We start from the raw sequence: 17,414 nt of genomic DNA on the forward strand, positions 1-17,414 counted from the left end.
TCAAGCATAAGAATTGGATAAGGTCTACAAGCAGCTCAGATTTTTTTATTGTCATTATTTTCCATGCTCAGGTCTGAAGCATCTCGAATGGCTTACAAGACAACTCGTGAGGCTATGCGCACCAAAATCACTATTAAAAGATCGACAATATAACACCCTCACTTATATTAGTTAAAATCATATATGAGGTGTTACGTTTTAAAACTATATCATAATTACTTTCAGCAAAAATCTAGATTTTTTCTTTTTTTTAAAAAAAAAAAAGAAAACTTATTTCACATTATGTACATTAAACATAAAGTGTGTCTCAAACATATTATACATAAGTATTAAATAACCCAATTTGTTTTCAAAACATAACTTCACACTTTATTACAAACATACACACTGATAAACTAAAATAACTCACAAAAGGTCGATATGTTCATATGTACAAATCAGGGTCAGGACCATGCTTTAGTTCTCCTTTGTCATTCACTCATTTCTTTCTCTACCTGCAACACAAGAAAATTGTGAGCCTAAAGCTCAGTAAGCAAAGTAATGCATGCAATGCTAATGATTATCCAATGTCAATGGACATACACAACTTCTTTTTAAATTTTGGGCCTCTTAATATTGTGCACACTGTTTGATTAGGAAAATGCCTGCAGGGCTTGTTACACATATAATATAAAATTTCATGGGTTCTCCTCTGGATAGCCATCACCATAGTAGGGCCCATTAAAAACCTTATTCCATCGTTGCCCCGTCGGGCTCAAAAGTTAAAGCGGCCACACATTGTGGTGTCAATACATATAACAATAATTCATATGGAGGAGAAATAAAAACGGGAACATGGCAAGCAATATAATTGGTTCATTAAATCCTATCCCAAATTATTGGGTTGCCACTATGAGCCTAACTATAGGTCTCCATTTACACTTACTTACATTCTCATTTGCCTTTTCAAAACAGTGGCACTGAACTTAAACTTATTATTACAACTTACCTTTAGGTTGCACAAAACTTGCAAAAGCATCATATAATTAATCATCATAATATCATGCATGGTCTTATATCATATAATAATTCACCACATCACTATTATGTCATGCATACAAATTTATGATGAAGTGTCAATATATGTTAATACCACTTACTCACAACATATTCATATAATGCATACTTTAACATAATATGTAATTTTTGTGTTGCAATTGAATACTTTACTTACCTTCTGTCCAAAAGATATTTCACCGTGTAACAAGTGGTGTCTTAGGTGTTGATGTGCTTATCCTGATAATGGCATGAATCTCACATCATAATGATGGCAGTAAGGCATTGAACTATCATTTAAAAAATATCCATAAAACATCATATCCAAATCATGCCTAAATTACCTTAAACCACTTAGATCAAGCGTTAGATTTATCTTAGACACTTTGAGAAATTTTGACAGAGTTTCCCCTTAATTTTAGCTATCCTCAAATATCAAAATCAATCAGTAATCAATATCAAATAACCTACCATAACCACATATCCCAAATACCAACAGAATTCATTACAAAGTTATCATATATCGATTTTGATAAAATTCTAATTTCCAAGATCATCACCCAAATTAAATGAGTATCCACATCTATTCAAACATTTATAAACATATCTACCCTCTTATAAACTCAATCAAATAACCATAAATCAGTTTGTACTCCAAGAACCACAAAAACCTCATAAAACACAAAATTTCACTTACCGAGCAACTTTTCAGCGAAAACAATCTCTTCTAGCTTTTCTAAACCTCAAACCACTTGGAAACCACCAAGAAATATTTTTAAAAAAAAATAAAACACCATAGATAAGCTCTCAGCAAAATTAAAAAAATATAGTTTAACTTCCAAGTACAAGAACTTACCATAAAAAGGCCAAAACTAAGCTTAATCCACTTCTTTGGATTTGATTTAACTTGGATCTCCTTAGAATCTCTTCAAGCCAGCCAATAAATGTTTTTGGTTTTCTTTTCTCTCTATTTTTTAGAGTCTTTGGTCGTGGAAAGTGATAAGGTTGATGACAATCCTTTATTTTCAATGATTTGGCCTTAATGTATCAAAATTTGACACATTTCACCTTATCATTTCACTTTTTGACTTATGAAAACCTTATCACTTCAATAATTTTGACTTAATCATCTGCTAGGCCTATTATCCTTATGTGTGAAACACTCACACCAAACCTTAGGTCCATATGAGTTTATACCCAATAGTTATGCTTACCCGATTCAGCGTAGCGCACTTATGCTAAGCTCGTTTTGACTTTGCGTCAACACCACTGATTATGTATACTTCCCATCAAGACTTGATCTAATGGTTCTAAATCCACTTTTACTTCATCAATGAGACCTTAATCATACCTCATTTATATGTGGTAAATTCCACTAATACTCAATTTTACACTGAAATACTAGTAATCGACATTGTACTATTTTTCACCGCTTAACATCTTTTGCTTTCTATAACTCACTTTTCTCACTTGATTTCATGCCTTGTTCATATATTTCATCATTTCTTATATCTTGAGCACATCAAACACCCATAAAAGATAACTCAAACGCCACAAGGTTAATAATATTGAACATACACATAGACATTATATACACAACTTTTATACTTATACATGAAAACACTTATAAGAATATGCATATGTTCAAATTATACACATTGTATGATATGTAATGCAATGCAATCATGTGATTATTGGCTATATTATATCAAAATAATGTGGGTGCTACAGACGAAGTCAAGTAATGATACGTCCAAGGCCTAAAGGTCTAGTCTTCGTGAAGAGAAACCTGAATAGAGTTCACACGATAAGTCAACCTTATGCAAACATGAAGAATGACTTGGGGGGCAATTGTTATGCCCATTTTTTTAGTATCACTACCCATTAGCCCAGATCATGCCTAGAGCCTAGTCAATTGTAACTTTGTATAATTATTGGGCCAAGCCTAATAACTTAAGTCCACACTAAAATGTAATCTCAACTCTTCAATATAAATAATAGGAGAGGGGAGAGGAAAAGGGGAGCGACAACTTTTTCACAGAGAGAGTTATCTCCATCTTCAATGGAGTCAAATAGCTAAAAATTAAATACAAATGTAATCCATGGCTTGCAAAATCAATGACAGTGACTAAGTGGATGTAGGTCATCTTTTTGGGGCTGAACCACTATAAAACTCTCTATATCCATTATTTCTGGGTACTAGACACATTTCTTATACTTTATTTAGCTTTAAAAAATCTTCTCAATATTATCATAATTATTTTTTGTATTTTTTGAAAATTTTTAAATAAAATATAAAAAATTAAATGATGTAAAACAATTATGTGCTACCACGTATGCACTCACATGACAGTTAATTGTGAGGTATCTATAGCTACCTGTGATGGAAGGTATTTTAGATGCAAAAAAAAATGTATTTAAGCTACAATTTGAAAAACTTACATATTTTCATCACAAATACCCCTTAAGAAGGATGGGGAGAATGAAAGATGGAGAAGAAGATGGGAAGGAAGGAGAGTAGCAATCATTTATTTGGTATGAGAAGGAGAATTGAAAGGATGGATGGAGAATTAATTATAAAATTATAATATTACCCATTGTATAAAATTGTATATTTTTATTTTTAAAACACGTAAAATTTTCAAAAGGTTATTTTCTTTCATATATTAAACAAATAAATTTAAATATTAACATCTTATTTTTTTTTTAAATATTTTAAAATATAAAAACTTAAATGTATATTGTATATATTATAAGGTGAAGAGAAAAAAAATCAAATGTAAAAATATATAAACAAAATAAATTCTCTATTAATTATTTTCTACAAGTAAATTTTTTTTTATGAAAAAATTTATTATGTAAAAGAGTAAAACAAAAATTATATATTTTTTCTTTAAAATTATTAACTTCTTGAAAAAATAAATTTAATAAAGTTCATTTTGCTCATGTATTTTTATTATGGGAATTTTTATTTATATGTAGTGTGAGAGAAGAGAAGAGATGAGAAATTAAAACAAATAAGTAGGGTTGAGGATATTGTGCATATTGATATAAAATATTGTATAGTAAGAAATTTTTCTGAGTGACATGGCACTATAGTCGAATAGTTGTTGTATGTCATTTAACGAAAATAATTTTAGAAAAAAACTCGGGACAAATGATAAGTTTTGAATTTAAATTGTACGAATTGAACGATAAACTTTGAGTTCATATTGAATAATGAATTATAACATAATAATAATAAAATTAGGGAGATTTTACATTTTTTTTTATTAATTAGATGTAAAAGATAAAAACCCAAAAAAGTGGCCAATATTTCTACCTAAATACATTAGATTGAGAAGAATAATATACAAAATTATCTCCATGCAATATGGTATTTTCAAAATTTGACAAAGTTAATTATGCTTGGTGTTTCAAAAATATGGTTAAACCATTAAACATTTGCAGAGGTAATACTTACTAGATTTACTCTAAGACTAAACTGATGTAGTGAGGTTTAATTCGAGCTTATACTTGTGACAAAAAATTCTGAGGCTGAGAATGAAAGAGTAAAGAAATTCATTATTTCCATATCCTCCACAAAACCATCCATAGAAAGAGCCAAGTGTCTCTCATTTGGATAAACAAACACGTGGCAAAAATCCATTAGTTGTAAAATCCTTGGAGATAAGGAAAAGGATTATGTTATTATGAGGAGCACATGTTAATGTCATTCAACACTTTTATACTTAGCACCAACAATTGACATATTCACTAGTGCATGCAAAACTACTCAAGAGACAAAACATAAAAAAGATAAGAATAGAAAACAGAGTAGAGAGATTGAGTTGAGATATGGCTTCTATGGTTATGACAGCCTCCTCATTCGCAAGTGGCTCAGCCATGACCATGGCCAAGCCCACCACAACAACAAGCCGCCGGGGTGTCATGGTGGCTGCCAAGGCCTCAGCAGCAGCAGCCTCAGAGGGTGAGAAGGTGAGCTTGCAAATGAAGAAGAACAAGGAAGAGAGCAGCAGTGGGAGGAGAGACTTGATGATGGCCGTGGCAGCGGCGGCTGTCTGCTCCATTGCCAAGGTTGCCATGGCTGATGAGCCACCAAGGGGAACCCCAGAAGCCAAGAAGAAGTATGCTCCTGTTTGTGTCACAATGCCAACAGCTCGTATCTGCCGCAAGTGAGGAAGTAGCACTAGTTGTTTTTCTTGATCCACTTGTTAAAATGTTGATTGGTGGTGGTGGTGCTGTATAATTGTAAAATTTGTATTGCTCTCATATCCTTTTTATTTGAACAATCCAGTTCTTCTATCTGGCTGCTTCTTCCTCTTTTATTCCTTATCTAATCATCCCTATTAGCTTTTTGTGAGGTAAAGTTATGTTTTTTATTGGAATACAGTGATTAATCCTTAGGGGGGTGTTAGATCTTAAACTGTTTCTTGCTGTTACTGAGTACACAGCAACTACCCTTTTAGAGCCTTATATGCAAGGAAGAGCAACTACCCTCTTACCAATAGAATGTTATAAGATCTTCAAAACAATAGTGTATATATAGGTCATAAGTCTAGGCAGTGACATATTTGGTTCAACATTGTACTGGTAACGAAAGAACACTCAAAAATCCATACTTCCAAGGAAGAGCAACTACCCTCTCAACAATAATGTAAACTGTAAATATATATGGTCATAACTCAAGTCTAGGCAAACTTTATAGGTTGGACACCCTCGATAATCTGAGTTCTTGCAAATTCTAGATAAGATTTCCTGTGGAATCAATGGTCCAATATCTTGAACAGCTTTTGCATAATAACACATATGCCTCTTATAACACTTTTTAGTAATGGAAATGTGGACAAAACTGATCTTATTACAAAAATCACAGATGAGGAAGGATCACATTCATTACTCTTACAAAGGGATACAAAAAAACAAGACCCACGTTATTTTACAAATCCTGGCCAACGAAGACTTGAAAATGCAATCTCAATACAAGATAATACCTAATCCAGAGAGTATATCCCTTCCAGCTGTTACTGAAGGATAACAACTTAAAAAGAGACATATAACAGCTATTATTCCTAGTTTGCCTCGGCTGTGTTTTGCTAAGCAAGAACATAAATGCAAAGAACTCATTCACTTTTCCCATTTGACTGGGAAGCAACAAAATCGCGAATGACTTCTATAGCTAACTGATGCGCGCTCTTATCCTGCACTTTCGCCAGTTTATCTATGGCTTCGTATGTCTCCTTGTCTGCAAAAAGCTTCAGGTTATGGCGTGATGAAGCCACCACTGGACCTTCCCATTTGTCAACCAATTCTTGAAGTTTTTCAAATCCCTGAAGAGCAAAAAAACAAGCAAAAGCCCACATCACTAAGCATTGCCAATTGTTGACTTCCAAAGTCAATTTCTTCCTTCAAGATCACAAATATAAGTAGAAACAAACAGCTTGCAGATTAATAATGTTACCACTCACCAAGCGATTTGTAAAGGCTCCAAATGACTCTTTAGAATGGCGTTTGCGTTTCCAGTGATAAAACAATGGTTCCAAAACTTTTTCAAGGTCGTGAATCTTAACCTTGTTCATGAAGGTTCTTGCAAGTGAGGTTTGATTGGGTGTTCCTCCAAGCCACAACTATATTTAGTTAAAAGACGTAAGAATGATATTATTGTATGTCTATCCAGTGGTTTCATAATATTTCTTCCTATTAAAAAAGCCTAACATCTTTGAGAAATTGTGCTCAAAATACCTGGTAGCTATTGGGACCATCCCCAACCAATCCAAGTTCTGCCATATATGGTCTGGCGCAACCATTAGGACAACCAGTTATCCTTATGACCACGGACTCACTGTACCTCAGACCAACCTGAAATATCATGACAGTACATGTTATTTGCACATTATTATTGAGATTTGATTCGTTCCTTTTCTTTTTTTGTTGAATTACTGGAAGATTGTAGCAATACCTTCTCAAAAACTGCTCGAACCCGCTTAAGGATGTCAGGGATTCCTCGCTCTGCTTCAGTTATTGCCAATGGGCAAAGTGGCATTGCAGGGCAGGCCATTGCAGTTACATTAAGGGGATCTACATATCTAGGATGCTGGACACAACCAAAAGTAATTTATATTACGTGACCTTGATCCAAAATAAGCATTGGTATAAAATATATTTTTTCCCGTGATTAAAACATATAGCACAATCAAGTATGACACTCCAAAATTTCGGACGAGAATTTATAGATTCACAAATGAACCAACGACAGAAGTGTTGGCTATTGTTCTGTGGTTTAAGTTTCATCACTCAGCAGTCAGTTGTGTAGACTCATAGATAGCACATCTAGTCAAATGCATTACTCTACTTAGTTAATTGAGAGGGAAAAAAAACTAAAAGAGTGAAAAAAGAGAAATTTACCAGCAGACCAGCTTGGGCAAGTATTGTAGTGATGGGACGCCTCCATGATTTTCGGATATCACACAAGATGATGTTCTGATTTGGTGTTAGCCGCACGCTCAAACCATATTTTTCAATGACCTCCCTCAGTGCCTTCTTCATCTTCCCTGCTACACGACCACTATCAACATGGAGTCCACAAAATAGATTGCCATCTCCCTGCAAACATATCATAAGACAAATGGTGAGGTAACAGAGTCAACTAGAGAGAAAGTGTGAGAATAATAACTATGACAGATTAACAACTGTATTGTATACAAAGCACGGGGGAATTAGTATTTCAAACATAGAACTCCTGATGAGAAATCGTAAACTTCATGTCAAGATCAATTAAACAAACCTGATCATGCCATCCTAAGTAGCTTTTAAATTCCCACTCAGGTAATTCACGGTTAGGCTCAAATTTCCTTCCATAATATTGCTCAACAACACTTCTAAACTTCTCAATCCCCCAAGAGCTTACTAAATACTTCAGCCTACTGTATCTACGATCATCTCTTCTGCCATTTTCTCTCTGTGTAACAACAATAGCTTTCACTGCATACAAAATATCCTCTTTTGGGACATATCCCAAAGGTACTGCCAGTTGGGGAAAAGTGGTTTCCACCCTGTGAGTTCTTCCCATACCACCACCAACCTGTGAGAAAAATTATAAGATACTAACATCATATAAGCAAGAGAAATCAAAAACAATAATCAAGACATGTTGATCTTACATATAAATTGAAACCTTGTGGCTCCCCCTTATCATCAGTGACAACAACAACACCAATGTCATTTGTCAGAAGATCCACAGAGTTATCTGTTGGCACAGTAACTGCAATTTTGAATTTCCTGGGCAAGAACTGTGTTCCATAGATAGGTTCAGGTGAATCAGGGAAATTTGTTCCATGAGAATTATCATTGCGAGCCTTTGTTACTTCAGGAGGTTCTACCGTCATGAATTGCTCACCATCCACCCACACATCATAGTAAAAACCAGACTGAGGAGTTAACAGGGCTGCGATGTTATCCGCTGTTTGTTGTGCAAAGAGATAATCTTTTCTAACTAGTGGGGCAGCTGGAGCAAGTACATTCCTATTGAGATCACCACAGGCACCCAGAGTTGAGCCCATGTTTTTAATAATGCTACTCATTACTGTCTTGAGGTCCTTCTTTAGAACCCCATGTAGCTGAAATGTCTGTCTGGTTGTTAATCTTAGTGTCCCAATTCCAAACTGATCAGCAAGATCATCCATGGTCAAGTAAAGTTGGTTAGGAACTTTCCCACAAGGGTTCTTCGTACGAAGCATAAATGAGTAAGACTTTTGGCCACGTTCATCTCTATTATACTGTTGATAGCTTCCATGGAACTTGATCAATTGTGTAGCAGCCTCGTTGATATTTGGGGCATCTGTTAATATCTCCTCGTTAAGAGGGTACCTTATGAAATTACTTTGTTCTTTGAATATTTCAACTTTACTACGCTTAGGCTCGGTTACAGTCTCTGGCTTTGCCGGCTGCATGGAAAAAAAAAGTATCAATAATCACAAGCTTTTCTCACTAAAACGAATTCATTACAGAAAAATCATCAACATTTGATGACCCTTCTTCACTTTCTACACCTTTCAGCTCCCAAAATCCCTTAAAACAAACTACAGTCTCTCACCATTCCATAGACTTACATAGATATATTAGCAAAACAAACTAGTTTAACAAATCTACATTACATAACCATCCAAACAAAAAAATTATAGAAATGGAAAAAAAGAAAAAAATTGGGATTCTTGATAAACAAACATAACATGGGCTCTTTCGAACCTAGAAAAGAAGACAAACGACATAAAAAACTTTGCTTGACCTCTTGGCATAAAAACAGAGCAATAAATAAACAAACCCAGAAGAAGAGAAAAGAGAAAGAGATCAAAACGAACCGTAGAAACGGCTCTGATAAGCGTACGGTTCGAACCCGAAAACACATGAACCGGTCTAGTCGGAAAGCTCAAAGCGAAGGAGTTAGCGGACTTGAGACCCTGAAAGCTCCCAATCTGACCCTTGGGGTCATTGAACACGGGAGTGGTCGTAGCTCCAAACGACGTCGTCATAACCCACCAAGAATTTCTGTCAAAGCTTTCTCCTTTTGCAGCTCTCAAAAACTCAGCTGGAAAACCCTAAATAAGGACTTTGCTGAAGTGAGTGAAGCTGAAAAGATCTGCAATGGATGATATTGATGGTGGTGATGAGATGAGAGCTCTTCAAAATTATAATTTTTTTAAAAATATATAAAAAGTTTGCTTTTTTATTTTATCGTATTTATATATTTTTCATTGTAAAAAAACTATGGTATATTTGCTCTCATGTGCCTGACACACGAGCGAGTTTTGGTTATTATAATAAGGGAGATGAAATTATTCCCACGCGCAATGTGTACGCGCTCAAGAAAGTGCTGCCATCATTCATCATTGCTTGCGCTATTAATATTATTATTTTATTATTGAATTTGTGGAATTTTTATTGTTATAATTCATATTTATACCTGTATTTTTTCGAGATTGTTTATGTAATTTACTAAATGGTAATTCACACTCTATATTTTATACTTAATTTTAGTTAAAAGAAATTTAAATATAATTTTTTATTCTCAATTTCTCAACTATTTCTTTATTTTTTTGAACTCATCGTATCACTAACGATTCAAGAATTGATCTTATAATTGAAAATATTTTGACTAAAATTGAGTCTAATATACTATTTTTATCTATTTTATAAAACACAGAGTCTAAATTGTAATTTAACAAAACATAGAGGCCAATGCATATTCGAGAAAAATACAAGAGTCAAAATAATATTTTTCCTATTTATAATAAATCTGATAATTAAATTTTTTAAAAGATATTAAATTAAAAAATTGTAATAATTATGAAGATTTTTTTTTATATATTTTTTAAAAAAATAGGCAAAAATTAAAAGTGTAAGAAAATTTTATATATTTTCAAGAGAGATATAAAGATGTGTGATGAGGAAAAAAAAAGACTGAAAAATAATAATAAATTTATTTAATTTAAGAAAAATCATATATATACATATATTTGGCAAAACAGTCTTATTTTGTATAATTATCTTGCATAATATTATTTTTAAAATAATATTCTAGACAATAATAAGGTTATCTATTTTGAGGAATTATATAAATATAGTCATCTTTTCAATTTATTATAAGTATATTGTGAGAGTATTATATCCATAAAATTGGCTATAAAATCAGTGTCATATTAATTGTATATAGTAATGTAAATATATGTGTATAATGATTACATTGGTCTTTCTTTTGAAAAAATATGATTTAAAAATAAAGAGTAGAGAGGGGAGTGGGTGGAGCGCGTGAAGTATTTGGGGCAGCCAAAGCAAAATTGAGTAGCTCAGTTCATTGCACCTGGACTCTATTTCGACCATCACAATATATTTAGTAGTCTAATTAATTAACTAATTAAATTCAATTTTAATATATTTATTTCTTGGAGATTGTACACTAAATAAATATAAAACTAAAAGTGCCAAAGAAAAACTTCCCCTCTTCTTATTTTATTTTACAATTTATTTGTCACGGTCCTTCTTATTCTACTTTTCTTTATACCAATACCACTTAGAATCTACTAAAATACATTATACTTATACAATTAAAGGATACGATGTATACCTTAAAAAGATTTTTTTTTATTTTTTTAAGGTGTGCACTGGTGTATACTTTTTGTGTTTACAGGTCGTTAATAATTTTCAACGTGATTTTTTTTATAATCGTGTTTATTATAGTTATTTAGAACATACTGTAAATTTTAAGAAATTCTGAATAATTTACAGTACTGAAAACTGTATTCAAATATGTTGTTGCACTCATGACTAATTTTTTTTATACACGTAGAAAACAATATGTTTGAACTTAATTTTTGGCATTGTAAATTATTCAGAATTTCTTGAAAATTTATAAAATACTTTAAATAACTACAATATACACGAGCTTAAAAAAAATTCATGTCGAAAACTATTTACAAGCTGAAAAACACAAAAAATTATGTACCATAGAATTATCCTTAAATTTAAAGGGAATAATAAAAATAATTATATATAAGAGATTTGTTAACACGCTCCTTTTGCTATGTATAATAACTTAAGTAGAAGCAGTGGCAGGGTGAGAGAGAGAGAGTGGAGTGGCTTCTAAATCTACACTTTATTTTATTTTTATAATTAAATAATATTGTTTTAATTTTTAATATTATTAGTGGGCAAAGCATCTTTAAATGAGAGTCAAGCATTTGTTTGTTGAAAAGTTCACTAAAAAAGTTATTCCAAGAATAATTTTGTTCATACATGTCAAGTTTTTTTTAGTATAAATACCCTCATGTGTTGTTTGGTAGTTTAATTCTTAAAAAAATAATTTTTTTTGGTAAGACGTATTTGAGTTTTAAATGTAATTACAATTTAATCCTTACCATAATTTTAAAAAAAATATATGTATGATACATATAAAAAAAAAATTAACAATGTGAATTTAATTGCTATTGTTTTTAAAATCAAAGACTTGGTTGTTAAATTTTTCTTCTTAAGAAATAGATTACCAACAGAGAAAAACACAACTATTTATGCTAAATATCCTAGCTATTGACCAGTTTCTTTTCTAGAGTTAGGCAAAGAATTCAGTGTCCATTCACAGCTTTCCATATCTATGAATTTCTTAACAGTTGATAATTACATATTCTTTTGTACTTTTTCTGAGTGATATAAACAGTTGATCAAATAAGGGAACATTTATCTTTTTCTAAAGATTACTTAAAGGAAAATGTTTTCAACAAGTTTTTGGGTCAGCCATTTCTTTTTATTTGAAACCAAGTAAATAATACTGCTAAAATTAGTACATATGTGAGAAAATAGGTCACCATAAAAATAAAAAATAAGAAGAGAAATCAAAGATCATAAATGGAATATTATACAAAGACAAATTGATGATACTGAAAGGTTAAATAATTTTGTTCATAAAAGAAAAGATGGTGATGAGGCTGACATTCTCATCCTTCATGTGATCTATTCTATCATACAAAATAGTCGACACTCCACAAGCTGCTGAGGGGGCACTTCACTATGCTAACATGGCAATGGAATTTTGGAAGGGACCACTCCAAATACTAAGAAATATAATAATAATAATAGTAATAATCTTGAGCAAAAAAAATAATAATAAAAATAAAAGAGATCAATGCCTTTTCCTTTTCTTTCCTTTTGGTTACCACCATTTGGATCATATAACCAATTGTTTTTACAGATTTAAAAGACTGAATCAAACATGTTATACTCTCAAGGAACAAGTTCTTGAGAGCACATGATGCAGAGATCAAATTAGACATAATATCCTCTTTTTTTGTAATCAAATTAAAAGGGCCAGTGCCCACTAGGCCATTTCGTTGATATATTTACAACCCACAAAACAATTGAGGTCGAAAATAACAATACGGTCAACTTCTCTATTAAACAACATTGACTTAATGACCTTTCTTTTCTTTTTCTTCTGCAACTAACCCCAAAAACAATACAGATGATCTAAACATAAGCTGCTTGCTATTTTCAAAAGATACTAAGAAGACCCCTCAAACTCTGATGATCCTACTACCTATTGCAATGTCTATCAGAGGAAATGAAATGAAAAAATATTAGAGATTTCTTAAACTCAGCAAAAATAAAGGAATTCTTCCATTTTTAATCACTCGTGTCATTTGATATTTGATTAGTATTGATTCATTTACCCTCGTTGGTTAACTGTAAGGAGCCTTCCCTCATCAATTTCAAGCTCAGGCTGTTAAATCTTTCCCGCGAATACTGCCTTGATGCTTTTCTCCAATCTGTACCAGCTTTCATCATTGCAGCAAACTCCTCGTAACTTATGCGCCCGTCCTGCAAAATGACACAAGAACAGGATTGCTCTTCAAAATTAACAAGAAGGCTAAACAAACTCAAATAAATGATGGAACAAAGATGGAATCCATTATTCGTTAGAGTGATACAGCTGAGCTGTAATGGATAGGCTATTCTAAAGTTCTGTGTTAATGATATTGTGCTTAATAACAAGCATTGAAAGTGAGGTCCAAGCGAAAACCATAATACTAACCTTGTCGGTGTCCACGTCATGCATTATAGCACTAATGACTTCCTCACTATTGGCGTCAACTTCATCATTTAAAGCATTCCGAAGCTCTTCAATTTCAATATAACCACTCCCATTTTGATCGAAGAATGAAAATGCTTTATGTAAGTGCTCGTCATTAGCCATTCTTCTCAAATGAACTGAAACCGCAACAAACTCTCCATAATTTAGAGCGCCATCACCGTCAACGTCAGCCTGTGGGAATCATCATATATATGTTTAAAATTTACTAAAAAACAACAAATATAAGATGTGAGAAAGAAAAAAAAAATGTTTAATGTCTCCTCTCTCTGTTTCTAATTCTTTTCATCTTGTGGGATAGTGAACAAAATGTTTTTGCCAGCTGAACAGACCATTGGAATACCAAATTCCCTACAACTTCCAAAAAGTAATGGAATTCAATATCTCCTCAAGTATTCTGGTGTAAAAAACAAGTTTTTAAGCTTTTAGAAATTGCAACACTAAGGAAATAGAGTAAAACAATCACCGATCAATTTCAAAGAGGAATGAATATAAATGATAAATAAGTAAAGATAGAGACAATTTGATGATTACCGCTTCCATTAGTATTTGAAGATCTGGTTCGGGAATCTGCTGTCCAAGCTTTTGCAAGCCAATTCGAAGCTCCTCAAGGACAACCTTGCCTTTATTTCCATTGTCCATCATTTCAAATGCCTCCTTTATTCCAGCCACCTCTTCGACAGACAAATGTTCAGCTATAACCTATAGATAACAGATTAAAAGTTCATAGACCAATTTACGGACGTCCAATTTATGGGGGCCAACATTCAGCCAAGCTTACAAGCAGCTCGTTCTATGATGCCTTCCATTGTATTGGAAACTAAATAACTAATGTTGGATAAGGATTCAAAGGATTACCCCTAAAGCTCTTTTTTTGAGTTTGTTCATGACAGAAAATTGTTTTAGCCTTGCTCTCACAGTCTCGCCCAATGGAACATTTGGAGCTTTCTTGGCATTTTGTATCCATGGATGCTCTGCCAAAAAAAAAAGTGTAAGAGGAATTGTTATACAAAAGATAAACCTTCAACATCAGTATAATGCATACTATACAGGTTATCAAAACTGAACATTACCAAGTACTTCCTGAGCGGTAAGTCGCAGCTTTGGATCAGGATCAAGCATTTTCTTAACAAGGTCCTTTGCATTATCAGAAACTCTTGGCCACGGGTCCCTCTTAAAATCGATCACCGAGCGAATAATTGCCTGTGCTACCCCTTGTTCAGTTTCTACAGGCAAAAACATGTGGACAATTATGACAAGAAATCTAAAAATATAATAGTAACAATTAAGAAAGTATACTGGCATGAACTGATATTTGCATAATGTTCTGCTAAGAATCCATAGGATATTGTTTATATACCCTAAATTTCACAAAAATACTGGTATAAAAGTATAATATTGTTTATAACTGTCATAGTATTCATAAAATTAAAGTATAGCATTCTCAAAATGAACACAAACCTGCCCAAAATGGTGGAACACCACAGAGTAAAATATACAGAATAACTCCAGCACTCCAGACGTCCACTTCGGGGCCATAATTCCGTTTCAGTACCTCAGGAGCCATGTAATAAGGACTTCCCACTATCTCATTAAATCGTTCACCTGTAAAATACAGTTAAAAGTAGAAACATTTTACATAATGCAAACAAAACTTAAAAGATGAAATAAATGTCAAGTACAAATTTCATGTGGCAGAACAGAGTATAAATTGGACTAGCAATTAATCTCCATACCCGGTTTAAAGAACATTGACAAACCGAAATCAATTGCCTTTAAGGGGGATGTTTCTTTCTTATTTGCAAACAGAAAGTTCTCTGGTTTGAGATCACGATGCATCACTCCATGTTTATGACAATTCTGCAAACCATAACTCCCGTAAACAAACAAGACTAAAGAAACAAAAGCGTGATCACCATCTTTATAATAAAACGTCAAGAAAGAGCTAGACTAAATAGAACATCTGTAAACAAGAACTGGAACATAACCAAAACAAAGTTCAACCTGAACAACTTCAACAATGGTCCGCATAACGGCTGCAGCAGCTCGTTCTGTGTAATGCCCTCTCGCAACAATTCGATCAAATAACTCCCCTCCTTCACACAATTCCATCACAATATGAACTGCATTATCATCCTCATAACTGTCTTTCAACGTCACAATATTCGGGTGGTTCCTTAAATGCTTCATAATCTCAACCTCTCGCCGCACATCGTCAATATCCACAGCAGTCTTCAGCTTCTTCTTTGATATTGATTTGCAGGCAAATTTGTCACCACAAGAAAGCTCTGTGCACAAATAAGTAACCCCGAATTCGCCACGGCCAAGCTCTCGACCCAGATCATAATGGGCTGTAATGTCTCGACCTGTTGGTTCTTTCAAGACCCAGGTGTTGTTCCCACCTCCATCACCATTAGTCACGGTATAATCACCAGTAAATGGATTGGATTTCTTCTTATGCTTCCGGTTGTTTTGGGAAGGTGTACCAGGCGTTGCACAACAATTCCCCATTGTGCAAAACCCTCTCAATCAAAACCTTTCACAACAAAAAAATCTACTACTTTGTCTTTAAGATTACACCAACACCCAATATAGCAGCTGGAATGGAATATATTCAAATCTGGACAATTTTAAGCAATTAAAAATTAAATCCAGGGACTCATTCAAATCTCTCCTATCAGAAAATTCAAATAATGAGATGCGTAAGCTTTCCTTTCCGTTATGGAAAAGTGGGATTTTTCACAAAACTGAAAAAAATTGGGATTTTCCCTTTAAGATTCAGATTTCCAAACTGTACTAATTTACAAAATACTAGCATATAAAAAGAATCTATAAAATAAACGTTGAATTCAAAAAAATAATAAAATTAAAAAGGAAAAAAAAAAAGCAAAGAGAGATACCAAAAGTGAGAGAATAAAGAAAAAGAGAAAACTTGTTGTTTTCCAATAAAAATACTTACTTTGCGAAAATAGAAATGAAACAAAATCATAACCTGAAAGAGTGAAATGTTCAATGTTGCTTAAGCAAAACGCACCTGAGATTTGTTGATTGAAGAAAACCTAGATACGATTGTGGAGAAGATGAGGTTGGACTTGAACGAACACCAAAACAAACAGAAAATGAAAGTTTCTTCCTTTAATGAAAAGAAGGTAAGGAATTCAAAAAGAACCAAAACAAACAGAAAATGAAAGTTTCTTCCTTTAATGAAAAGAAGGTAAGGAATTCAAAAAGAAAGAAGCAGAGCATGAATGAGCCATGGATTTGGTTTGGATATAGAGAGAGAGAGAGAGAGGAGTCAAAAAGCTCTTTTTACAGAGAGCTTTCTTTCTCTCTCCTAAGTCCTAACCCCTTTTCTTCTTCTTCTTCCTTATTTTCTCTCTCTAAATCCAAATTTACTTTCTCTGCGATTCAATGATGAAGGAGACACATAACAACCTTCTTTCTCTATTATCTCCCTAAAAAAAACAAATAATGTAATAATAATAATAATAATTACTATTATTATTAATTTAATAAAGCTCCACTTTTTACTCAAAATAAAAAATAAAGCTCCACTTTTTCTTTTTTCCTTTTTGTTTTTATTATAAATTAAATAAAAAATTATACTTTACTTTGGTAATTTTTAATATCACACACACATAGTACAAAAAAAAAAAAATCTAGGGACAAATTTACCTTTGTCTATTTTTTATTTATTTTATTAAAATAGAAAGTTTAATTTTAATTTTAATTTTAAGACAAGTTG

General features: G+C 32.8%; 3 protein-coding genes and 1 long non-coding RNA gene across 4 annotated transcripts; 1 reads left to right on the forward strand and 3 right to left on the reverse strand.

Moving 5' to 3' along the window:
* Positions 1-260: 260 nt before the first annotated feature.
* LOC133789379 (uncharacterized) lies at positions 261-2,188 on the reverse strand. The gene is made up of 3 exons (XR_009873547.1): positions 1,892-2,188; positions 1,214-1,275; positions 261-494 (listed from the first exon to the last, which is right to left on the reverse strand). It is a non-coding gene; the product is annotated as an uncharacterized LOC133789379 (long non-coding RNA).
* A 2,578-nt stretch (positions 2,189-4,766) lies between these two features.
* LOC133790426 (photosystem II 5 kDa protein, chloroplastic) lies at positions 4,767-5,340 on the forward strand. The gene has a single exon (XM_062228058.1). It carries the CDS (start codon positions 4,873-4,875, stop codon positions 5,212-5,214), a length of 342 nt encoding a protein of 113 aa, XP_062084042.1. The 5' UTR covers positions 4,767-4,872; the 3' UTR covers positions 5,215-5,340.
* Positions 5,341-5,910: 570 nt separating this feature from the next.
* LOC133790425 (sulfite reductase [ferredoxin], chloroplastic) lies at positions 5,911-9,724 on the reverse strand. The gene is made up of 8 exons (XM_062228057.1): positions 9,393-9,724; positions 8,196-8,978; positions 7,820-8,116; positions 7,441-7,638; positions 6,995-7,129; positions 6,778-6,894; positions 6,504-6,662; positions 5,911-6,365 (listed from the first exon to the last, which is right to left on the reverse strand). Exons 1-8 carry the CDS (start codon positions 9,561-9,563, stop codon positions 6,159-6,161), a joined length of 2,067 nt encoding a protein of 688 aa, XP_062084041.1. The 5' UTR covers positions 9,564-9,724; the 3' UTR covers positions 5,911-6,158.
* A 2,964-nt stretch (positions 9,725-12,688) lies between these two features.
* On the reverse strand, positions 12,689-17,001 carry LOC133790427 (calcium-dependent protein kinase 8-like). The gene is made up of 9 exons (XM_062228060.1): positions 16,704-17,001; positions 15,674-16,289; positions 15,406-15,529; positions 15,131-15,274; positions 14,743-14,895; positions 14,528-14,643; positions 14,204-14,371; positions 13,613-13,843; positions 12,689-13,398 (listed from the first exon to the last, which is right to left on the reverse strand). Exons 2-9 carry the CDS (start codon positions 16,178-16,180, stop codon positions 13,243-13,245), a joined length of 1,599 nt encoding a protein of 532 aa, XP_062084044.1. The 5' UTR covers positions 16,181-16,289; positions 16,704-17,001; the 3' UTR covers positions 12,689-13,242.
* Between the last annotated feature and the right edge of the window lie 413 nt (positions 17,002-17,414).

The sequence above is a fragment of the Humulus lupulus genome, chromosome 7 (genome assembly GCF_963169125.1).
Source record: "Humulus lupulus chromosome 7, drHumLupu1.1, whole genome shotgun sequence".
Lineage (NCBI taxonomy): Eukaryota > Viridiplantae > Streptophyta > Magnoliopsida > Rosales > Cannabaceae > Humulus > Humulus lupulus.

What these genes read in the sequence shown, in the direction of transcription:
- LOC133790426 (XM_062228058.1), top strand. Translation starts at nt 4,873, where the DNA reads ATGGCTTCTATGGTTATGACAGCCTCCTCATTCGCAAGTGGCTCAGCC.
- LOC133790425 (XM_062228057.1), bottom strand. Translation starts at nt 9,563, where the DNA reads ATGACGACGTCGTTTGGAGCTACGACCACTCCCGTGTTCAATGACCCC. An exon ending in ATGGTCCCAATAGCTACCAG is followed by an intron (nt 6,663 to 6,777) that starts GTATTTTGAGCA and finishes AACTAAATATAG; the next exon opens with TTGTGGCTTGGAGGAACACC. An exon ending in GAGCCTTTACAAATCGCTTG is followed by an intron (nt 6,366 to 6,503) that starts GTGAGTGGTAAC and finishes TTTGCTCTTCAG; the next exon opens with GGATTTGAAAAACTTCAAGA.
- LOC133790427 (XM_062228060.1), bottom strand. Translation starts at nt 16,180, where the DNA reads ATGGGGAATTGTTGTGCAACGCCTGGTACACCTTCCCAAAACAACCGG. An exon ending in GTCAATGTTCTTTAAACCGG is followed by an intron (nt 15,275 to 15,405) that starts GTATGGAGATTA and finishes TGTATTTTACAG; the next exon opens with GTGAACGATTTAATGAGATA. An exon ending in TCAAAAAAAGAGCTTTAGGG is followed by an intron (nt 14,372 to 14,527) that starts GTAATCCTTTGA and finishes TGTTATCTATAG; the next exon opens with GTTATAGCTGAACATTTGTC.